The sequence below is a fragment of the Trichomonas vaginalis genome, chromosome VI (genome assembly GCF_026262505.1).
Source record: "Trichomonas vaginalis G3 chromosome VI, whole genome shotgun sequence".
In the NCBI taxonomy this organism is placed as follows: domain Eukaryota; phylum Parabasalia; order Trichomonadida; family Trichomonadidae; genus Trichomonas; species Trichomonas vaginalis.
Window position 1 is genome coordinate 16,767,178 of NC_067208.1, and position 23,787 is coordinate 16,790,964.

The following is a 23,787-nucleotide window of genomic DNA, read 5'->3' on the forward strand; positions in this document are numbered from 1 at the left end:
CATGGTCCAAAACACACAAAACTCATGAAATTTCATACGGAATTCAGCAAAAATAATGTTTATGTTAGAATGTTAGATCTAACATGTTTTCTAACATGTTTTCTAACATAACTATTTACAAGCGTTTTACATGGTATATGTTGCGATGGTTCATGACTCTAAACAATTTCGTAGCTTCTATTTCTTCTGTCAGTATGTCAAAAGTTTTAACGATACCGAAGGTTTCTTTATATTTCTTCTTGACGTCAGATAGAAGGAAATCTTCTGCTGTTGGATAGTTTTTGTTCAGAAATGCTAACATGTTCATTTTATCTTCTGCTGGCTTTTCTGCTTCTTTCTTTAAGTCTGCATAGTCGTTTCTCATACGTTCTATCTCTTTAACGGAGTAGTTATATTTTCTTATTGCTGCTTTACATTTAGAACATTGCGGGTTCATTTTTGCGTTATATTCTGAAACCTTACCTGCAAGTATGACTAAAGCGTCAATTGCTCTCTTCATCTCAAACATAGCGGGTCTTATTTGTTCGTTCCATATTTTACATCTTTTATCTTTATCTCTTATCTGCCAAACACATTCAGCAACTAACGAAACAAAGTTGTCGTAGGTCTTAAATTCTTCAGATTTGTAAAGGTCAGAAACATTCTTATATACCATGTCGCAATCTTTGTCCATAACTTTATGGTTGCAATGAAATCCTAGAAACTCATAGTTTACCTTTCGTATGAACTTCTTTATTTCTACTGAGTCAGTTGCTTTGACTTCTATTTCATCGAATTCTGGAATAGTGAGTTTTTGTTGTTGGATTTCAGGAAGTTTAGGTAGATGGTCAATAATATCCTGCATTTCATAAAGATACTGTTCATTTGTTTCATTCTGTGCGGTACAGTCTAAATTACATGTTAAAAGTTCTTGCTTTATCTTCTGGATTTTTGTTTCGAAAGTATATGAAGAAGGAATGAAGTTTTTCATCTCTACTAACATAGATGTTGGATTCATGACTAAAGAGTTTGGTGCTGTTGTTGCTAACATGTTCTTACAATAAAAATAAAAAATATTTTTTTTAAAAAACTAACTTTATTTTTTATTTCGGGAAAATTCATGAAAATTCAAGAGGTTAGAAAACATGTTAGAAAACATGTTAGATCTAACATTCTAACATAAACTTTATTTTTGGGTGTAAATTTCATGATTTTCGAGAGTTTTAGACCATGTTAGAAAACAGGTGAGAAAACATTTACGAAGAAGTCATGAAAATTCAAGAGGTTAGAAAACATGTTAGAAAACATGTTAGATCTAACATTCTAACATAAACTTTATTTTTGGGTCCTTTACACTCATTACGAAGAAGTCTTGACAAAACATTTACGAAGAAGTCATGAAAATTCAAGAGGTTAGAAAACAGGTGAGAAAACATGTTAGATCTAACATTCTAACATAAACTTTATTTTGGGTGTAAATTTCATGATTTTCGAGAGTTTTAGACCATGTTAGAAAACATGTTAGAAAACATGTTAGATCTAACATTCTAACATAAACTTTATTTTTGCCGAAAAAAATGGTTCATTTACTCACAATATTTTTGTACAAAACGACCCCAAACTTTTAACTTCTTTTCTGCAGCTTCAAATGCTATCTTAGCGAGTTCATATTCTCTAAATTCTCTCTTTAAATCTTCTTGTTCCCATTGGTCTAGTTCGTATGGAGAATCTCTATAACCATAATATATCTCACGTTCATGTTCTAATTGTTTTTCACACATTTTTCCAACTTCTTCTTCAAACAAAGGTTTTGCATTCTCTACTGTATCTTCAAGTTCTTCTTCATCTAATTTCTCATGAACTTTCTTGTCTATGGAGTCCATAATTTTTCCAACTGCTATACAATATTTTGGAGAAGCCCACATTGCAATATAGTTTACGAGTCTTGGGTCTACATACATTCCTCTAACCTGTTTGATTTCATCCGGAATTCCTGCATGAACTTTGTATAAAAAGCAACCCGCCGTTTTCCGCGGGTTGGTATATTCTTCACAAAATGCCTTAAAATACTCTTCCCAGGACTTATTTTCCAACAACCTTCTAAAGTCTTTCCTAAACTGCTGACACATCTTTGTTGCATTTATATAACCATCCTTGTCTCTACGTAAGACTTCAATACCGTTGTAAGTGCCTTTTGTGAATGTTTCGCCATTAGATTTGTTCGTGAACGTTTTTGCTTCGACTGACATTTCTGTTCTTACAATAAAAATAAAAAATATTTTTGTGGCTTAACCGTCGGACATTGTCTTGAAACAGTACAAATATTGTCTTGAAACAGTACAAATATTGTTCTGAAGCAGTGCAAATATTGTCTTGAAACAGTGCAAATATTGTTCTGAAACAGTACAAATATTGTTCTGAAAAAGTACAAATATTGTTCTGAAAAAGTACAAGTCTTGTTCTGAAAAAGTACAAGTCTTGTTCTGAAACAGAAAATTTTTCTCACAAATTGAGAGCTTTTACGGGAAATTTGTTCTGAAAAAGTACAAGTATTGTTCTGAAAAAGTACAAGTATTGTTCTGAAACAGTACAAGTATTGCTCTGAAACAGTACAAGTATTGTTCTGAAAAAGTACAAATATTGTTCTGAAGCAGTGCAAATATTGTTCTGAAGCAGTGCAAATATTGTTCTGAAGCAGTGCAAATATTGTTCTGAAGCAGTGCAATGGACAACATCGAGCCACATTCAATACTTTTTCAGCACTTCTCCGTAGTTGTATATGAAAGACAATTCGAGATAAAAGTCATAGTACAATGGTATAATATGCTGCACACCGTTTGTTGTGAACCAAACTTGAAAGTCAGAGAAACTGTTACTAGGTGGTTCGTAGAATTTAGAGGTAAGGTCATAAAAGTCCTTACCAATACAAAGAAAACTGTTGTTGCTTGAACTGAAACTTGCATGACACATGACATTTTGAGGGTCGAACACGTTTCTATAAACTGTCAAATCTGCTGGTGGACGTATAAATTTAAACGGACCGTCAGGTGGCAATGGTTCGTTCTGGTTTAGTAACCGAAGAAATTGTGCCCAAGAACGTTTGTCTACTTCCCAAAATAAAAACTGTGTACTTCTTGGAGGGTTAATTTCAATCCTTTGAAATGAAACGGTGGAATTCATCTTGTTGTATTCTAGTTTTAGATAGTATGTTCCATTTAGTAAAGAGTCGTATTTTTCTTGAAATTCCCAGTAGTATTTGTTTATTTGAGTTTGAAAGTCATTTAGAGTTTTCTCAAGACTTTCGTCTGAACGAATTGTAAAGATTCTCATTTCGTCAAATTTGTCTATTAGACCATCAGAACCTTTATATTGCCCATGAAAATATACTGCGAACATAAATGCGTTAGTTCTTTTTGAAAACAAAACTCTTCTAAATCCTATTGCCTTTGCATCTGAAGGACTTTGAAGCCAACGAATTGGATAGTCAAACCTGTATACTCGGGATGAAATTTCTTCATCTGATATAGTCCTGCCAGCGTTTGTAAAGATATAGTCTAACGGTTTTGTATCTGCTACTTTTGTTCTTTGTTTTTCAACCTGAAGCATTTCATATATGTAAAAATATACTGTTTTAAAAACGTTTTAAAATGGTATGCCATATAGCTTCTTGAATTTGTTAAGATATAGTCTAACGTATTTTCCATCTGTATCTCTAGCGTTTACATAAGCATAGCCCGCCTTAGTAAAACATACTTGTAATTTCCTATAGTTTACGCCGGTATAAAAGTAGAAAGAGTCTTGTTCTTCGCTATAGTAGTAAAACTCAAACGTATGCTTGCCATAGTCTGTAATTTCAATTGTTTCATCTTCTAGTTCGTCGACAAATTCGAATACAATATCTCCAAATTTGCCTTTGTTCTTATTGTTTTCAGAACGAGTGACCCAACGTAAGTTTTCAAGTCTATTGTCGTTTCTTATACGGTTTATATGGTCTACAAAAGGTAAATTGTTAGGGTTCGGTATAAAATGAGTTGCAATGACAACATGTTTAAAATAGTGTTTTCCACCCATCTTCATAACAGCATATCCGTTATTTCGCTCCCATTCGCTTAAAACTCTTTTTGTCTTTTTGTTTCTGACTTCAAATGACTCACAACAGTGAATTTCATATTTCTCATCTAACAAACAAGTTTCCCAACGGTCTTCTCCAACAAACTCAGCGTACATTTCAAATAAAATAAAAAAATATATTTTTTAAAAATATTTTGTTTTAAATGGTATGCCATTTCATATTTCTCATCTAACAAACAAGTTTCCCAACGGTCTTCTCCAACAAAACTCAGCGTACAGTTCAAATAAAAATAAAAAAATATTTTTTTCTTTACTTTACATAACCGCCTGCTGCCATAAGTCTTTGACGCCAACCCATACCAGCTAATGAAGGTTGACTTGGTTTAGTTTGGAAACTAAACTTTGGTTTTGGTTTATCTTCAGTTTTTGGCTCACCTTCTTCTATCGGTTTTTCGTCACTTTTCGGTTCACCTGACTTTACTTCACTTGCAGGTATGGTTGTGTCGTCAACATCTTCATAAATATCATATGCCATCTGTTTTTGTTTTCCTTTCAACTTTTTGTGTTTGTTGTAAAGTTTAGAATATTTCGACTCTAAGTCAATGAGATGTTCTATAATGAACTGTTGATCGGTGAAGTAAACTTTTCCATCTGTTGTCTCGAAAGCTCCTTCAGACTTCAATATTTTATTTGTGAGAGTCTGTTTCTTTTTTGAGATACTAGCCGTTCCATTTCTATGAAAAGTGACTTTGTAGTTAGGGTTTGTATTTCCAGACCTGGCACTTTCTATTATTGAATTTTTCTCTTCATCTGTAAGTTCTTTGACAGGTTTTGACAATGGTTCTGAACTTTTTGTTTGTGGTGTCAAATCTACCGTTTCAACTTCTTCGGTCATTTCATCTCAGTAAAAAATTTTAGTTTGGTTTGTTTTCAACTGGTTGTTTAGGTTTTTTAAGTCGGTCTAAAACTTCCTGAGGTATAGGAAGAACTTGACAAACACGTTGTGTAACTGCTGGAAGTCGACAAATCCATCTTGAACCCATTTGTCTCAATGCTGTATTGTTCATTTCATCTCAGTAAAAAACTTTACATTCCCCAAGTTTGAGGTGGTTGCGGTTGGTTATTGTTTACCCACTGTTGTGCATGGTTATATCCTCTGTTAAAGAATCTTTCACCTTGGTCCATATAGTGTCCTGCTTGGTTATAGTAGTCATTTGCTTTGTTATAATAGTTTCCTGCTTGTCTTCCTACATTGTCCATCCATCCTTGAACTTTTCCTCTTGTTTCAGGATTTGGAATAAGATTTGCTGCATCTCGTGCTACATCCCAACCTTTCTGTACAGTTTGTATAATAGGTTGTGCTTTCTCTTTAAGTATACCTAATGTACTCAAAATCTTCCTTCCAATTCCAAATGCACCTCTGGCTATTGTTCCCACTGCGGGCAAAAATCTGGATGCAACTCCTGCTAATGCGCCAAATAAACCCATTTCTTATGGGGTAAAAATGACGAATCCAAACAAGGACCCGTATGTTTCTAAAGCAACAAAGAAAGCACTCATGGTAAAAATCTTTAGTTCAACACCAAATGCTTGGTTTATGGATATCTTGGAAAACATTCCGAGGTATAGAGAAGATGGACCACCATACTGGCTAATATTTGTCGGTCAAAACACAAGATACTGTGAAGCCATACCATTACAGTCCAAAAATATTTTAGATGTGAAAACTGCTTTGACAATATTCGTTGACAAATACCATCCAACAAAACTGACATCTGACTGTGAAAGTTCTTTCAAATCAGATGATGTAAAAAACTATCTGCGTTCAAAAAATGTAAACCAATATTTCATTGTCGACCAAAACCATTCTGCTCTTGGTGTCATTGACAGTTGTATAAAAATCTTAAGAGACTTAAATCAACCACAAGGTGGTGAGGTAGATGAAATGTCATATGACGACAAATATAGACATTTCTCCCAGGCAAAGATGAGACAAGTTTTAAATATTTACAATAGCCGTAAACAAAAAGGTTTGGGAAACCACTCCCCCGAAGAAATGAAAAACAACCCCGACTTAGAGAAAGACTATATATTTAATAGTTTAGTCAAAAGAGACAAACAAGAAAGAATGCCAGGCTTCAAACTTAAGAAAGGTGACAAAGTAAAAATAGAAATACCTAAACGCGACCCATATGAAAATACTATTGACTATGACAACAATGGGAACTCGACAGGTACTCACATTCGTGTTCGTAAAAATAGAAGAAAGTATACAAGAGAATATTATGAAGTTTTAGGCAAACATGGCAAAATGTACAGACTGCAAGCAGAAGATAAAACGACTATTGTCAGACCTCGTTTCAAACTTGTCAAAGTTCAAGGTGGTATACTTTCAAAAACAGTTCCTAACAAATATAAGACAACTCCTGACGAATATGCTAAAGAAGTTGAAAATGACGACTAAGCAATTCTATACCATGCGAATACAGTCATGTAAGGTGGCATGTATTCTTTACTTTGTCCCGTTGTTTGCGTATATCCTGAAACGAAATGTGTATGGTTTCCTTCTCCCTGAGTGTCACTCCAGTAACAATTTATAGCAAACTTAACGTCGTCTTTAACATCATATCCTTTACCTTTTGTCATTCCTGACCAATCCCAATATCTATGCTTATGCCAACCTGCTTGAGATGTACTTAAATCTATGTAGTGACTGTGCGCAGGTAAGTTTTCACCTGAAATCGTTTTACTTCCACCTGTTTCCTTTGAAGAGTTTGCACAATACAAAAACCTGTCGACTATTTGTTCCCATGCACCAACACCAAACATTACTTGAGGACCTTCTGCTTCCATTGACGTATAAATAGAACCTACTGGGTTCATTAAATCAAACATATGAGATATTATAGGATTGTCTCTTTTGAACTTAAAATATAGTGCAACTATTTCAGGTTTCTTCTGGTTTGTGTCAGAATATTTTTTATAATATAATCTTATGTTTTCAGGGTAGGTAAAGTCTTGACTATAATATTTATTTCTGTCATCTTCATAATAGTATACTATTCTCGTTTTTTCTATTGCATTATATCTTTTATATCTATAATAATCTAAATATAATGTTAGCTTTTGTTCATCTACATGTGGTGTTCTGACGTCATCTCCATAGTCATAATAATATGGTGCTGGAGCTGGGTCAGGCAATGTCATATCTGCCATTTCATAAACTCTTAAATATTTCTTTTGTTCGTCTCCATATAAGTTTAAGTAGCAGTTGTTGTCTAATGGAACTTTAACTTGTGTACCATCATTCTTTTTATAGCTTACATACATTTCATTGTTATTTTTCGGAATGAGTTTACACCGTGTACCATTTTCTAAGGACTGTACCAACTGCCATCTAAAATATTTGTTTTCTTCATTGACAGAAAAGTCACCAACAATAGTTTCAATATTTTTTGTTCCTAGCAAACTTTGGTATATTTCATTGACATATGTTTTATCTGCTTTATTTTCAAGGCTAACGTTTAAGTCTGTTATTTCAGAAGATGTATGTGTATGTCCAACGGCACTTTTCCTGTTTAAGGTTTCTTGTAAGTTTGTAATATTTGCAATGGTATGTGTATGTCCAACGGCACTTTTACTGTTTAAGGTTTCTTGTAAGTCTGTTATTTCAGATATAGAATGTGTATGAGTCTTTTTAGAATATTCGTTTTCAGCTCTCGTCACTTCACTTGACATTTTATTGTCAACATATGTTTTGTCTGCTAGTTCAGGATGAGTATGTTCTTTTGTTGCATATGTTGCATCTGCTCTTTCTTCTTCTTTTGCTATTGCATCGTCTACATATTCTTTGTCAGCTTTGTTGCCAACATCTGCTTTCAAAAGAAGTTCATTTATAGGTTTCTCGTTTAAAGTTCCTTTTGTTGGATTTATACAGACAGTATGGTTCTTATTGTCTTGAAACAGAAACTCATCTGTCATTGGGTTTAATGTCAGTTTTAAGTTTCCTTCTTTCAATGACTCAGATATCTTAGAATAGTTTGAAAAGTTTGTTGTGTTCTTATTTAGAGCTTGTATAATGAGTTGTCGGTTGTGTTGTATTTCTCTCATAGACGCTGTTTCATTTGACATTTTTATTCTAGATAAAATATGCTTTCAATAGAAAAAGAAAATTCAAGAGTTGCTACAACTAAACCATTAGATGAACTTTTTACGAATGTCGGTCAAAAGTTTGAGACAGAGACCGTAAAGCATGAAGGCTATCGTTTTGACTACCCGTTAAGATGGTTAAGAGACCCATCTGTCACAAAAGCTATTGGCTTTCGTAGAATGAAGTTCATTTCAGAAGCCATACATGGTTTCCCATTTACGGTCGGTTTTGAAGTTCGATACTATAACAAAGAAAAACGTATGTATGAGAAATTTGAACAGGGAAAACTTTTACAAGTGAATTTGCTTGTAAACTTAGAAACAACTCTTCAAGCTTTTCAAGAAAAAATAAACGATATCTATATCGAATATGCAAACCAGTTTAACATTGACGAAGGAGAGTACCATCTCGATATTATATATGACAGGAAAAATGCAACTGTTAAATTCAATAAAATAGAAGACCTTGGAGAAAACGTTTATATTTCTACAAAATATAACAACTTGGCATGGCATAGATTTTTGAGGATGTTAAATCAGCCTGCATGGTATCCAGTACACCCGGACTATTATGAAGTCTCAAACCCTAATGGAACATATGAAAATGTTTTCGACTCTGACGCTATTATAGTTCATGCTTCATTTTCTGGTGCACAAAACTCTTTTTTATGCTTGGCAAATGACTTTTACGAAAAACCTACAAAGCTATATGAACCGCCGAGTGGAAGTATTTCAGACTTTCAAGTATGGTTTACAACAGATGGAAGAAAGAGAATAGTTCCATTATACCATGCGTTTTACTTAGAACTTAGTTTCATATACAACTACTATCGAACGGTAAAAATATAATTTTAATACGGTTGAGGTGTTGGATTTGGTTGCCAACTAGACTGTGGTGCAGGTTCAGGCTGTTGTATAACAGGAGCTTGTTCTTCTGGTTCAGGGTCTTTAGGTATAATACCAACGAACTGACCTACTCTTTTACCAATATTTTTGACTCCGTTCCAAATTCCTCTTCCTACGGTTTATATTCCATTCCATATACCTCTTCCAACATTTCGAAAGAAGTTTCCTATTCTTCCAAAGAAACCCATTTTACTATATGTAAAAATCTAATGTCCGCCTAGTCTCTTACGTTTCCTTCTGAGTTCCATAGCATTTTTTAACTGGAGCTCATACATTCTATTTCTCCTCTGGTAGAAAACATACTCTGGGTCAACTCCTGTGTTCGCGTCATCTGCATAGAGTTGTTTATATCCCACTTCAGGGTTTGTATAAAACTCTTTCCATCTCATATTTGCATACCATGGTGGCAAACCTAACGCAGCGTCATTTGACATGGCAGTTTGCATTTGTACATCTGTTGGCACTTGACCATAGTTTGCCATTGCAGTTTGTATTCTAACTTCATTTGGAATATTCTCTGGGTTTGGTTGTCCAGGTTGCTGTGCATTCGCTAAGTTCTGTGCGTCCATTTAATATTAGATAAAAATATCTCTTACGAGTACATATACTGGACATTTGCAGGCATTGGTTCATCTTCATATTCTCTGTACTTTTCTGCCACGTCAAATAAATAAATGACACAATGGAAAAAACCTAAAACAAGTAGTCCTATTTCAAACCACATTTACTTACTAATAAAATTTCTTTGTTATGACACTTTCTCCAGTTTATAGGACCTCTCTCATATTCTATCTTGTCATATCTAAACTCATAGTCATGTATGTCCTCTAACCATCTCATAACGGTTTCCAAACCACTTTTATCGGATGTAAAGTAAAAGCATGGATGGTTATGTAAAACGTCTAAAGTTTCTAAAGAGTCTCTCAAAGTCCAGTCTACTTGGTATTGAAAATCCCATGTGTTATAGAACGGTGGGTCCACTATAAAGAAAACATTTTCCTTGTCTTTATATTTTTCATACAACTCTGTCCAATGACATCTCACAAACTCTATACCCTCAATATATTTTTCTATGTCCTCTTTGAAAACATTTGTATAGTTAAGATATAAAACTTTTGACATAAGTGTTTCAATGTCATGAACTCTTATAGCACCACTATATAATAGTCTAGCAGATATACTATTCCAGTCTATATATTCTGCTTTTTTCAAAACCTCTCTCACAATATTTTTCTTATCTAATGGTATACGTTCCATCTTACCTATAGGTATCTTTTCTTTTAACTCTTTCAATATATTGTTTGTGTCTGGTATATGTTTGAGACGGTCCATATAGTTGTCGAAGTCATTGCATATAATCTTTGAGTCTGGGAATATTATATGGCACAAATGGGATATATAGAAACTTCCACCGAACAAATCTACAAATGTTAGACCATTCGGTAGTTTCTTAAGTTCTCTCAATAGAATATCTTTACATCTACTCTTATTTCCAAAGAACGGTAACGGTGGTTTTGTAAAATTCATTTATATATAATAATAAAAATGTTTTTCCCTGAAAAGTGACAGAAAAGTGACAAAACATGAAAACATATATAATTTGTGAAAAGCGACACATTATATAATGTTTTCGACCCAGAAGAAGGCTTCTTCCCAGAAGCAATGGAGGAAGAAGAAGAGTCCTCCGAATAAAAACTTCATTTATACTAAACATCAACATCAGGGCTAGAAGGCACGAAGTGCCTGGAAGCCCCACTACCTTTTTTTTTTTTTTTTTTTTTTTTTTTTTAATCACGAAAAACATAGCAAAAGTAGTTTGATTCTCAAAAGATAATAAATTTAATTTTCCAAATTTAAAATTTACATTTGAGTCTTTTAACTCAAATGTCATAAATTTCAATTCTTAGCATGAAAATAAACGCTTTTTAAAATTCTCGCCTGTTCAAGGACATATGCGGGGTTGAATTCAAGAAAAATAAAAAATTATAGCTGCCATAGTTTTTCAAAATTTGATAAATGATATAGTATTACACTTTATACTGATTGATTTCTAATTTGAGTGGTAAATCTCAAATTTCAACAGTTTACGAAGTAGCCAGCGACAGGAATATTTCAGATCAGAGGAAACATCACAATATATAGATATAATATCTTAAGTGAATTATAGCTGCCATAGTTATAATTTTTTGATGCAGACAAGTCCATGGTTAACTTGAATTGCCAAATACTACCACATATACTTTAATATATAAGTGTACATAGTATCTGAATTACTATTATAAAAATGTTTTATTATAAAAATAAAAAAAATTCAACTTGCAATCATATTAATATGTGTGACTCTATGATCAAGCATATAATATTCACATTCTTTTCCTGTTGAAATGAAGCATTTTCGAAATAACGATGCCTAGATCTCTTGTCTTCTTCATATCAATATCATAAAATTGAAAAACAAGCTTTAAACATTTCTATCATAATTATATTTGTGAAATTCTTTAAAATATAAAATCTAATAATAATCAAAGTCATCATCACAATAAAAATCATCATCACAATAAAAATCATCATCATTATCAAAGTCATCATCATTATCAAAGTCATCATCACTATCAAAGTCATCATCACAATAAAAGTCATCATCATTATCAAAGTCATCATCACAATAAAAGTCATCATCATTATCAAAGTCATCATCATTATCAAAGTCATCATCACTATCAAAGTCATCATCATCAGAATGAAAGTCATCAACACAATAATCATTAATAATATGGTCATTATAAACTCCTTGACAGAAATAGATCTCCTCATAAACTTTATCTTCAGGATAGTCGTGAAATGTTGATTTTTTGATTTCGCCCTTAATATTTCCAATAATGTTGTATTTGTCATTTTTTAACATTACTGTAATAAGTTCATCATTGTTATTATTAATGGCTCCATTGTATAGTTTCTCGCCAAGTTCTTTATTTGAAATTGGTTTATATTTAAGAACTAATTCGATGATTTCATTGTAATATTCTTTATCCTGACCTGAAAGGTGAACAGCTATAAATAATGGATCAAGTTGAATATCAGTTTTAGGATCATAATATATTCCTTTATCAAGCAAAAATTTAATAAATTCTTTGTCTGATTTGAATATTACTGCAATTTGAAGACAACTATATATCTTTCCATCGATATTAATACTTTCTTCGAAATCAGAAATATACTTGGTCATGAATTCAAAAACGTCCTTATTATAAAATCTAATTAGATAATATAAAATAGGGCGACAATCTTCTGTATGTTGTGGAAGATCCTGCTTGTCAAGGAGTTTCTTAACAACTTCTACTGATCTTGATGCAATTGCACTCATATAAAATCCATATTGAATCGAATCTAATTTATCAAGTAAAAAATTCAGGATTCGAAGAGATTTGTTAAGAATTGCGCATTTGAGATGTTCAGTAATGTTCTCATAATTGGGGAAATTTTTCTGATATATTTCAAGAAGATCTTCTACAATAATCAATCTAATATCTATATGTGCTTTATCTAAATATGATTCAAGAAAGTAGTACAGATCAAGAAACTTCTTCTCAAGTGCAAATTCAAATGCAAATGGTGTGATTTGGAACTTGCGATCTGTTGCATTCAATTTCAACTTGATATCTGGATTATAAAATTTATCATAATACTCTTTGTCGAAATATATGAATTCCATCAAAATTAAAGGAATTCCTTCATGTTCGAAATTGATTTCATCTTTTCTTTTCAGTATTGATTCAAGGGCGGAGATATTTGAGGATTTAACAATAAAGAAAATGATCGGTTCACCGCTCGATGTCATGAAATTCACATTTTCCAATTTGTTAAAAAATTTTTCAAATATTTGAGGATCTTTGATCCTTTTCACAGATTCTTCAATAACATTTTCAAGAGCCTTTTGGTCGACATTAAAATTGTCAATGATATATTCAAATAGTTGGATGTTTCGAATGTTTTTTGAAAAAGAATTTAAATCAGAACAAATGACTTCTTGAATACTATCCTTTAGTTCATCTAAAATGTTTTTGTTGAAGTATTTGTCAAGATAATATATTAACTTTTGAAAGTAACAATCTGGTTTTGTAACAAGTTTTTTTGACTTTATTAATTTGATGATTTCTAATGATTGAGATTCAATCGAATAAATCAAAGCCTTATAATTCACTATATCTATAACATTGACAAATGCTCTTATCAATTCAATCAATTGTTTTTCAATAACTCGATAAAAGCATGCCGTAAATGAAGATAACCTTGAATGTTCTCTGGTGATTGTTGCACCTTTATTGAGAAGGAATTCTGCCAATTCATAATCATGATTTTGGATTGCAATCATAATCAAAGATTGGCCGTTTTCATCTGAAAAATCCAAACTATCTACATGACTAATTAACTGATTTAATACCGCGAAATCTTTTTCAGAATACTTTGATTTATTAAGCAAATTGATAATTGTTTGTTGATATGATCTAGAATTAAATTGATATGTTTCCAATAAATACAATATAATATTGTAGTTATTTTTCGATGAAGCAAAATATAATGCCGAAAACCTTTCAAAATTAAGATCAATATTATTTGCAATCAACATTTTTGTCACATCTTTAATAAAATCATCTGTTGTGTTCAAAAGTTCATTGTATAATTTTTCATGCTGAATGTTTTGAATTCCACCTTTTTTAATGAAGATATTCAAAATATCCATTGATTTTAATTTGAGACAATATTCAATTGGTGTCAATTCTTTGTAATATATATTTGGATTTGCACCGTGATCAAGTAATAATTGAATCATTTCAGGATTGTTTTGATCGATGACCATAAACAGAGTCTTCTCACATTTATTTGGATCAGCTCCTAATTCAAGTAAATATTTAATCATATCAAAATCTGGCTTTTGGGCGTTAATTGCATAAATTAATGCTGTATTTCCTTCTGAATCAGTATCATTAATGCAAGAATGATAATTGTTGATTCTTTTGATTGTGCTTTTAGAAAATCTAAACAAAACTTTTGGAAGATCAGAACGATAATAGTTATAATCATATGGATGTTTGTTGATTAATGCTTCAATAACATCAATATTATAATAACGGAATACTTCATGATATGGATTGGAAAAAAGTTCTGATTTTGCAAAAGAAAGTCCGTTCTCTATCAAATATTTCATAATTTCATTTGACTTTCTCTGAATTGCATAATCAATCGAATACTCTTTATTGTTTTTATGTCGCCCATTTACTGGAACTCTACGTGAAACTAAATATTTGATAATATCAATTGATCCTGATTCAATTGCATAAAGAATTAATGGATGTCTTGTATGAAATCTCAGATTAGAATATTGACCTCCAATCATTTTAATAATATTCAAATTATGTGTTTCTAAAGCTTGAATGAACATATGTTTTTCGCAATTGATATAAACTGAAGCTCCAACTTGAAGTAAATACTTAACAAGTTCTTCATTTTCTTCTTGAACAGCCTTAAGTAATGGAGATAATTCATAATTCAGTTTATTATTTGTGTAAGTAATAATTCTATTAAAATCTGCTCCAGATTTAATCATATAAATTATTGCTTCATTATCTAAATATTCCATTGCTTTTAATATATTTACATTATTTAATGTTCCAACTCTTGAAACAATACCCTGGAAATCATTAAATGATAGTTTGGCTATTGCATCCAATGTAAAATTGTTATTTAAATTGACTTTTGCGCCCTTGGAGAATAATAAATCAATTAAAATTTTGTCATTACAACTAATTGCATATGTTATTAAGTCATCTTTATGTATTTTTACATCAGCTGGACAGCCATTATTTAACAAGAATTTAATAATTTTGTTTTGCTTTGAATCTACTGCAGTCTGAGCAAGCTTTTCAAAATTGATTTGGTTCTTTTGGATTCTCTCATATAATGTATTGAAAATTGAATTTTGTCTTCTTTTAATGCATACGTTTAGGTCATTATTCGAAATCTCAATATCATTGATATTTTTCAACAATAGATTTAATATATCAATTTGGTCTCTTCCGACTAAATATTGAATGATATTATATTCATTGAATGGCTTTGAATCCCATGAAGAAATTATTTTTTCTCTGTTTTGAAGAATAAGTTCAACTAAGCTAATGTTACATTTTTTGATACATTTGGCAAAATCTTTGGTTTCAATTGTATGACCATTGTTAATTTCACATTTTGCAAAATCTATTAAACCATAATCAAGAAAAGCAATCAATGGATTTCCGATTTTGTTTTGAATGCAAAAGCAAAATGCTTCTATATTTAAAAATTGTAAGCATAATTTTGGATTGATTGATGGACATTCATAATTAGAGATTATCCAATCAGCTATTTCATTTCTGTGGAATTCAATAGCCAATAGTAACTCATCTCCAAAATTATGACCAGTTTCGGCTAAAAGACTAATTATTTCTGTGTTTCCTGTAATAACTGCATATTGATAAGTTTCTTTTGTTTCTTTTGCACCAAGCATCTTAAGGTATCTGAAAATTTCAATATTCTCTTTTAAAACGGCACAATTAATTAGTTGTCCACTCTTTTCAGAATTATCAAACTGAAATTTGTCATCAATTAAGCTCTTGAAATCTTCGACTTGATTGTTTTGAATCATTTTTATTGCATTATCTATTGTATTCTGTTCGATATCGATATTTTTTCTTCTGAAAATTAGATTATTATGTAAACAATTGATTGATATCTCAAAATCGCGAAAATATGAATATGAGTTTGGGTAAATTCTTAGTAAATTTGGTTTGTTATTGATGTTGTACTTTATTTTGCATAATTCTTTTAATGGCATATCATTCCAAAATGATTTTCATAATTTTTCACTTTTATGATGTAATTCTGTCAAATAATCCTGGATTGAACATCCGCATATTGAATATATGTCCAGGTTATATGGTAATTTTGGAGCCATATGTGAAAAAAGAAATAATGAAAATTGAAATAATAAATTCATGTCTTATCAAAATTCACGTCTTACGTAATATTAAATAGAATTATTTTCGAACAAATTTTCACCATTACTCAATATCATAGAAAAGGATGAATGATATCATAAAAAAGAATGAATATCTGAATAAAATAAATATGTCATTGTGTACCAATAAAAAAGAAAGAATACAATCGTTGTTCAAATGTTAATAATCTATAAAAATGATTAGATTATTATTATTATATTCTAGGTGCTAATAATACGTCCTTAAATTTGAAAATTACGGATTAGAGCATGTGTATCAATATTAAACTATGTTTAATTTAAAATATTGCAAATTATCAAAAATAATAATTTTTGTTATAAAATACCATTAGTTTGTTGTTCCAAGATTTATGAATAACCTTTAAGTGTAATGTATAAAAACCTACGTTTCTTTGGATGTCTATTGTCACATGGTTGAATCCTGGTTAAAAGCTCATTATAGTTATTATTCTTAGCGTATTGTTCAACATTTAATTTATTATTGTTTAGCAATTCAATATCGGCACCATTTTTGAGTATGCCAAAAATCATGGCATTTAATTTCTTCAGATTTTCTCCTTTGGCAAGGAAAGCTGAAAGAATTAGCGGCTTTCTTCCTAGTTTGTCTTTCAAATTGATATTTACGTGTTTCCTCATTAAAATTTCAATGCAATCTCTCCCACTTACATTAGAAACAGCAACATGAAGAGCATTTTGACCATCATTATCAGTAATTGTAAAGCCCTGAATTAAATATTCCAATTCATGGAAAATTTCTTTTTTGAAATAAGCAGTAATTGTATATAATAGTTGCCATTGGAATTTATTTATTTCTTCCTGAATAACCCTCTTATGTTACTCCCTAACAATGTCAATTGATTTTGAACTAATGGCATCAAAAAAGCATTCTTCGGGTATATGGTCAATTACTTTCAAAAATTCTCTAACCAAGATAATTGATTTGTTTTGTATAACAATTGAAAAACATTCGTTAAATGAAGGATATGCTATATCATTTTTGGAAAGTTTAACTCCTTTTTGCAAGAGATATTCTGCAACTTTGATGTTTTGATTTTCAATAGAAGTAAGTAATATATTCTTATTATTGATATAAATAGGAATATGTTTTAAGTTATTAATATATCCTTGCAAATATTCCAAATCTTTTTCTTTAATACATTATTCTTTTAACCATAACACTAAACACTTATCTAAAAACTTTCGATCATATAAAAAGAATAGTAAATTTTGAATCATGTTGTACTTCTTCATTTCTATTGCAATTGTTAAAATTGATTTATGAAAGATTTGATTTTCAAACTCATGCATCACTTCTATTTTGAAACAATCAGATTGTGACATAAGTGCAGGGAAAAATCTTTCAAAAATTATTCCTTTCCTTGTTAGTGAATCAATTAAAATCTTTAAAATTTTTGAAGATTCTAATCTCAAAGAGTATTCGAATACAGATATGTTATCAGTGCATCTTACTGTGAGATAAATTTTATATTGAATCAAAAGTTTGATTAGTTCTTCATTAGCTGTGTCAATTGCAACGAAAGCTTTAAATCTGCATCTGTTTGGATCAGCTCCCAAATCTAATAGGAGTTTTATTTTATCAAGATTTGAACCGAAGTGTTTGATTGCGCAATAAATTGCGGTGTATCCATGTTTATCGATTGCATTGATGCAATTAAATTTCTGTTGTAATGATTTGATTGCAAATTCTGGGCATTGGCATAAATATTTTGGTAGAAATGAATAATTTGAAACATCGTAATAAATATTCAAATTTGGATTCATTATTAAGGAATCAATAACATCAATATGAAATCCTTTAAATATTTCCTTTTCAATATTCATGAATCTTGTTGATTTGGAAATGTCAACGTGATTATCTATTAAACATTTCATTATCTCGTCTGAGTGCATTTCAAATGCATAATCAATTGAATACACGTTGGTTTTTGCATTATAAGCATTCACGGAACAACCAATCGATAAAACATGTTCAATTAAATTTAGTTGCTTTGATTCTAACGCATATATAATTGGGGCTTTGCTGTATGTATTATTTGTTTTTGCACCACTATATATATCTATAATGATTTTAATTACATCAAAGTTTTGTGTTTCAAAAGCACAAATGAAAGGTGATTTTTCGAATTTGATATCCTGATTGATATCTGCACCTTTTTCTAACAAATGTAAAATTAATGATATATCTTTCTTTTCAATTGCATAAATTAAAGCGGACTTTTGAAAACATTCTTCAACTATTTTGTATGTTACAAATGAATTGACATTTGCTCCAATATCAATTATCTTTAATGCGTAAGATGTTTTATAAAACATAAAAGCATATATCAAAAATGGTATATTATTTGAGCCAACTTGAAAATCAATACATCGAATCTTTGAAATGACGAAATCGAAAAATTGTATTGGTAAATCACCCAAAATTTGGAGTGGCGATCTGTAAAATCAAAACTTATTTTGTCGTTGGAGTGATAAAAATAACAAATCTCTCATTTTCCATGTTTCAACTCTAAAATTGATTGAATTCTTTAATACTATGAAAGTACTTTGAGCATCATATTCCTTTGCAATTTGTAACATTTGTTTCCAATTAACATTAAATTTCTTGGGATTATTGCAAATAATGATAAAATTTACTTTTGCAACACATGTAGAAAAATGCTTGGCAATATAATTTTAGATTACTACTATAGATTAATTCCATGAATATTTCTTCTGATGTAAACTCTTCATCGATATCCTCCATAATTTTATACATCTTTAAATTCTGTACACAATCTAAATTTTCTAACCAATATCTAAGTAGTTCAACATCATTGGAATCGATATATGATGATAAATCAATATTTTTAATTTTGAAACCTTCTTCAATTGCATCCGTGGCCATATAAAACAAACCTTCTTCAATTATTTTTGAAAAACATAAAAATAAAATTATTATGATGATGACTGTTATTATTATGGTAATTATATAAAATTATATTTGAAACCTTCTTCAATTATGGTAATCAAAAACATAAAAAAATCCTTATCTAATCTTATATCTTAAATCTAAATTTGGATTTTGTTCTATCTAATCAGTAAAAATTTCTCACGTTAAAGACGATAACGATAAAATATCATCTAAAATAAACTGTTCAGTTTTTGGAATGTGCATGAGGAAATATGAATGATAACTAAAAAGCTAAAAAACTTTTAAATTTTTTTATATTAATTTTTTAAAATATAAATCAAAAAATTTGAATGCATTCAATTTTTAAATAGTATAGAAAATTTAAAACAAACAATATTTTTAATAAACAGATTCCATGTTACTGAATTCATCAGCGTATTTAAGAACATTTTCTGAGTTAAGTTCGATGTTGACAAATCTCAGTGTTGCAATTGATAATGCAACAGCACAAACACGTGAAATGTTAGATGCAGGAGCTGTTGGTTTGTAGAGTTTTGCTGAAGAACCTCTTGCTGCACCAAAAAGAATGAATTGCCACGCAATTCCGATTGAAAGGCCGTTCAAAAAGAAAACTTTCATCAGTGATGATGGGGAATATGCAAAATGATTACTTGCCTGCTTCAACAATGCAACTAAATTTGTAATTTCGTTGCAGTCGTTGATTTGCATCTCCAAACTGCTAGCGAAAACATACCATGGACTCCTCAGTTGTCTTATTGCGACGTTCGTTGGTAAAATGAAGTCTTTCGAGAAGAAATCGCAAATATAATGGATTAATAAAGCATATGCGTATTCATAGCACTGTTCGTCATCTGATGTGATTTGCATCTTAACAATACCATGAGACAAAAGAGAAATACGACCTTCAATAGTTTCTATCGGTATCGGTTTTGTGAAATTCTTCAAATTGGTCAAAGTTCCCTTGAAATGCTTCTGTTCGATATCGGAAATCGTCAATGCGATATCGCAAATGAACGTACTCGACAACATCAGTGATCCAACCATGTAATTTTCTTCTCGCCATTTGGAATTATTCGCCAGGCTCTTGAAAAACGATGTGAGCTTGTGGATCAGTAATAATCTGCCTACTACGATGGCCACGGACTGCAATTTGTCCGAAATTTGCTGATTTGGAAGGATTTTCGCAATTTTCGGATCTTTTTTAAGGAATTCGTACAAATTCTGGCGGATATCAACTGATGGCTTGGGAATATCTACTAAAATGCTGGAAATAATTTTGACAAATTCGGTCGGAATCGGATTTGAGAGATTTTCTTGGTTTTGGAGATGGGAATTGATATCTCTTATCTTGTTAATGATATATGAACCGGGTTCGTTCATATTTGAACTGGTTTTTGAAGGAATTGTGATTTTTAATTTGTCAAAAAGCATTTTTATGTCAGGAGGACAGGAATCCTGTTGTGATGCTAGTTGTAGTGATTGCATCATTGACGTTGGTGAGGAGTTCGTCTGTAGAAACTCATTAATTAAAGGACCAGCAATATTAAACTTGAAAGAAGTGGATTTTGTTGGAGGAAGATTGATTTCAGGGTACTTTAATATCATATCATCTGTATAAGTCTTCTGATAACGGCTAGAATCCTGAGAATTAATAATTGAATTAAATTGTGGTTTAATTTTCTTCATAAACAAAGGTGTTCGCATTCTTCGTGAGCTATTAATGTAAAATATTCGCCTCTTGATCGGTAAACCGAATGAAATTAACTCTCTTTTCAGACTTGCCTTTTCTGGAACTATAACCGGTGAAAATTTGAGAGAAACCGTGTTCTGCGAAATTTCCATTCTTTGGTTTAGTTCAGGGGAAATGAATTTGGTCTCTCCAAAAATAAAATCTTCATTTTGCTTCGGAAGTTCTTTTGCAAATGAATCTTCTGTAAGTGGTTCCTCTTTTTGGCTATTTTTCTTTAAAATGGCAATGTAGAGAGTAAGAAAACCAAGAATTAACTCGGAATCTGAAGAAAATAAAGTTTCGTGGACATCTTTCTCTCCTGATGCAGAAAATTTGATTGCAAATGGATATTCTGAAGTTCTATTCGGTGATTCTGCATCAACTACAACGCTTCTGTAAGAACTACTTTTTATAAAGTTTGTTGAGTCGAAAGAGATATCGTCAACCGAGAAAACGCCTTCTTCTGTACTAAAATTATTAGAACTGTCTTTAATTTGTAAAATAAATTTTGGAAATTCGAAAACTGAAGTTTCAATATTTTTTCTGACGCGATAGAACCTTGAAAAGAACTTGGTGACTAATTCTTTTGATTGGAACATGAAAATATAGTGGTCTTTACACCCGGTTGTTGCTGGAATTAACTCAATACATTTTTTTGATTCGGATTTAATTCCAATGTAATGATTAATAAATATTGGTATTGGAAGTTCATCTTTCTTATCTGATTTTTTTGTTAAAAATATGAAAGGACCGTAAAATCTGACGTGAAATTCTGAATTTACATAAGAATCAAAGTCATATGACATTAAAACAGATGCATCTAACTCAATTATTTCATCGCAGATTGAGGGAAATAGTTGTTGACATATAATATCGTGACGCATTGTTCAATCTGACAAAAAAATCTCTTGATCTGTCAGAAAATATTTTGAATAAATTGGAAAAAATTTGCGGAAAATAGTGCATGTTTATATACTTAAAAAATGGAATTGTGAAGAAAAATTGAATTGTGGAAAAAAATAAAAAATAATTAAAAAAAATGAAATTTGTGTAAAATGAGTGTGATGGTAATTTTAGTTTTTTCCACGATTCAAATTTTTATGGAATTTTTAAATTTTTCATAAATACTAATGTCTAATCAAGACTTTCATCCAAACAAATACAGTGAATTGAGAAGTATCTATAAATACTACATCGATTCATACAATTCACTGTATCAGTTAAAAACTGACAAAGAAGAAGAATTAAACTCGATTTACAAAATCATCAAAACAGAATTGATTGATTCAAAGAAATGCATTCCTCAAAATATAATCAGAGCTATTTTATATATCATCCCGTATAATAATCGTTATACAAAGTCATATTTATCTCTTGCCAAACTCATATCGGATGATTATCATATCAAAGAGGTCAACAATGTTAGACTTATTTCAAACTTTCTGTTTTATAAAGAATATGGAAATAAATTAGACACATCTGCTGATTTCGAAAAATTAATAACAAAAAATCTAGATATTCATACAAAAGATACAATTTACAGAGCAATTATGTATAATAACAAAGATAAATTCATCATATATACTGAATCAGATGAATTTGTTGAAGATCAAAAATTTGTAAGCTATTTATATCCAGTTGATGGAATCTATTCATTCCTTGAATTATGTTGTTACCACGGAGCAGTTGATTGCTTCAAATTGTTAAGAACGAAGTTTAACTCACAAATAACTAAAAAATGTCTCGAATTTTCATTTTTAGGTGGAAATCAAGAGATAATTAGTGAATGTTTAAAATTTCAAACACCAGATAAAGAGTGCATGAAATATGCAATTATTTCACACAACATTGACTTTGTCACATTCTTGATGAACGAATACAATATAATGATCGATTTAGATTATTGCGGAAAATTTAAAAATCTTGAATCATTTTTAGTTTATTTCGATCAAACTAATGATATTAACAACTGTTTTGTTTATTCAGCGATGTTTGACATTCCGTCACTTTCGGAATATTTCTTATCGCATGGTGCAAATATCAATACAAAAAATAAAAATATAAAAACTGCTCTTTACATTGCAGCAGAAATTAATGGCAAAAAAAATGCCGAACTTCTAATTTCACATGGTGCAAATATTAACGAAACTAATGTATTAAGACAAACCGCTCTTCATAGAACTGCACCTTATAACAGTAAAGAAACAGCCGAACTTCTTATTTCATATGGTGCAAGCATCAATGAAAAAGATTATGATGGAGCAACCGCTCTTCATCATGCAGCATTTCATAATAGTAAAGAAACAGCCGAACTTCTTATTTCACATGGAGCAAATATCAGTGAAAAAGATAATGATGGAAAAACTGCTCTTCATCATGCAGCATCTCATAATAGTAAAGAAATAGCCGAACTTCTTATTTCACATGGAGCAAATATCAATAAAAAAGATAATGATGGAAAAACCTCTCTTCATTATGCAGCATCTCATAATAGTAAAGAAACAGCCGAACTTCTTATTTCACATGGAGCAAATATCAGTGAAAAAGATAATGATGGAAAAACTGCTCTTCATTATGCAGCATCTCATAATAGTAAAGAAACAGCCGAACTTCTTATTTCACATGGAGCAAATATCAATAAAAAAGATGGAGATGGAAAAACCTCTCTTCATTATGCAGCATCTCATAATAGTAAAGAAACAGCCGAACTTCTTATTTCACATGGAGCAAATATCAATAAAAAAGATGGAGATGGACAAAGTCATCTTTAGTATTCAGAATGCGGAAATTATCATTGATCACCTTGAATCTATAGATACGTATTTTTCCCAAGTGAGCGAGGCATCTTCAATCCCAGCTCTAATGTCCTCCCAGTGTCAGTTTTTAATATAAAACCCAAGATTTTTTTCAAGAAATTTTAATAGCTTTTTTATATATGGCCACAAGAAATTTCAAGGAGAATTTTATCTA

General features: G+C 30.8%; 14 protein-coding genes and 1 pseudogene across 15 annotated transcripts, besides 1 other annotated feature; 2 read left to right on the plus strand and 13 right to left on the minus strand.

Moving 5' to 3' along the window:
• Positions 1-10,894: part of a mobile genetic element that runs on past the window's edge.
• On the minus strand, positions 116-1,030 carry TVAGG3_0878590 (organellar and viral DNA polymerase type B; the record flags this gene model as incomplete). Its single annotated transcript, XM_051250335.1, has 1 exon — positions 116-1,030. The coding sequence occupies one exon, from the start codon at positions 1,028-1,030 to the stop codon at positions 116-118; it is 915 nt and encodes a 304-aa protein (XP_051085810.1).
• TVAGG3_0878600 (KilA, N-terminal/APSES-type HTH, DNA-binding family) lies at positions 1,770-2,228 on the minus strand (the record flags this gene model as incomplete). The annotated part of the gene is made up of 1 exon (XM_051250336.1): positions 1,770-2,228. A coding segment is annotated over one exon (459 nt), but the record flags the coding sequence as incomplete, so codon positions are not given.
• Positions 2,725-3,585, minus strand: TVAGG3_0878610 (uncharacterized protein; the record flags this gene model as incomplete). Its single annotated transcript, XM_051250337.1, has 1 exon — positions 2,725-3,585. One exon carries the CDS (start codon positions 3,583-3,585, stop codon positions 2,725-2,727), a length of 861 nt encoding a protein of 286 aa, XP_051085812.1.
• TVAGG3_0878620 (His-Me finger endonucleases family) lies at positions 3,622-4,206 on the minus strand (the record flags this gene model as incomplete). Its single annotated transcript, XM_051250338.1, has 1 exon — positions 3,622-4,206. The coding sequence occupies one exon, from the start codon at positions 4,204-4,206 to the stop codon at positions 3,622-3,624; it is 585 nt and encodes a 194-aa protein (XP_051085813.1).
• TVAGG3_0878630 (phage tail repeat-like family) lies at positions 4,361-4,945 on the minus strand (the record flags this gene model as incomplete). Its single annotated transcript, XM_051250339.1, has 1 exon — positions 4,361-4,945. One exon carries the CDS (start codon positions 4,943-4,945, stop codon positions 4,361-4,363), a length of 585 nt encoding a protein of 194 aa, XP_051085814.1.
• On the minus strand, positions 4,965-5,117 carry TVAGG3_0878640 (uncharacterized protein; the record flags this gene model as incomplete). Its single annotated transcript, XM_051250340.1, has 1 exon — positions 4,965-5,117. One exon carries the CDS (start codon positions 5,115-5,117, stop codon positions 4,965-4,967), a length of 153 nt encoding a protein of 50 aa, XP_051085815.1.
• Positions 5,124-5,538, minus strand: TVAGG3_0878650 (annotated as a pseudogene). Its single transcript has one exon. A coding segment is annotated over exon 1 (415 nt).
• TVAGG3_0878660 (phage tail repeat-like family) lies at positions 6,919-7,380 on the minus strand (the record flags this gene model as incomplete). Its single annotated transcript, XM_051250341.1, has 1 exon — positions 6,919-7,380. A coding segment is annotated over one exon (462 nt), but the record flags the coding sequence as incomplete, so codon positions are not given.
• TVAGG3_0878670 (phage tail repeat-like family) lies at positions 7,412-8,031 on the minus strand (the record flags this gene model as incomplete). The annotated part of the gene is made up of 1 exon (XM_051250342.1): positions 7,412-8,031. A coding segment is annotated over one exon (620 nt), but the record flags the coding sequence as incomplete, so codon positions are not given.
• TVAGG3_0878680 (uncharacterized protein) lies at positions 8,461-9,048 on the plus strand (the record flags this gene model as incomplete). Its single annotated transcript, XM_051250343.1, has 1 exon — positions 8,461-9,048. The coding sequence occupies one exon, from the start codon at positions 8,461-8,463 to the stop codon at positions 9,046-9,048; it is 588 nt and encodes a 195-aa protein (XP_051085818.1).
• TVAGG3_0878690 (uncharacterized protein) lies at positions 9,312-9,674 on the minus strand (the record flags this gene model as incomplete). Its single annotated transcript, XM_051250344.1, has 1 exon — positions 9,312-9,674. The coding sequence occupies one exon, from the start codon at positions 9,672-9,674 to the stop codon at positions 9,312-9,314; it is 363 nt and encodes a 120-aa protein (XP_051085819.1).
• A 527-nt stretch (positions 10,895-11,421) lies between the features above and the next one.
• Positions 11,422-15,784, minus strand: TVAGG3_0878700 (spectrin binding; the record flags this gene model as incomplete). The annotated part of the gene is made up of 1 exon (XM_001309354.1): positions 11,618-15,784. One exon carries the CDS (start codon positions 15,782-15,784, stop codon positions 11,618-11,620), a length of 4,167 nt encoding a protein of 1,388 aa, XP_001309355.1.
• A 1,530-nt stretch (positions 15,785-17,314) lies between these two features.
• On the minus strand, positions 17,315-18,490 carry TVAGG3_0878710 (spectrin binding; the record flags this gene model as incomplete). Its single annotated transcript, XM_001309353.1, has 1 exon — positions 17,315-18,490. One exon carries the CDS (start codon positions 18,488-18,490, stop codon positions 17,315-17,317), a length of 1,176 nt encoding a protein of 391 aa, XP_001309354.1.
• Positions 18,491-19,424: 934 nt separating this feature from the next.
• On the minus strand, positions 19,425-21,714 carry TVAGG3_0878720 (uncharacterized protein; the record flags this gene model as incomplete). Its single annotated transcript, XM_001309352.1, has 1 exon — positions 19,467-21,416. One exon carries the CDS (start codon positions 21,414-21,416, stop codon positions 19,467-19,469), a length of 1,950 nt encoding a protein of 649 aa, XP_001309353.1.
• A 233-nt stretch (positions 21,715-21,947) lies between these two features.
• Positions 21,948-23,588, plus strand: TVAGG3_0878730 (cyclin-dependent kinase inhibitor 2C-related family; the record flags this gene model as incomplete). Its single annotated transcript, XM_001309351.1, has 1 exon — positions 21,948-23,588. One exon carries the CDS (start codon positions 21,948-21,950, stop codon positions 23,586-23,588), a length of 1,641 nt encoding a protein of 546 aa, XP_001309352.1.
• Positions 23,589-23,787: the final 199 nt, after the last annotated feature.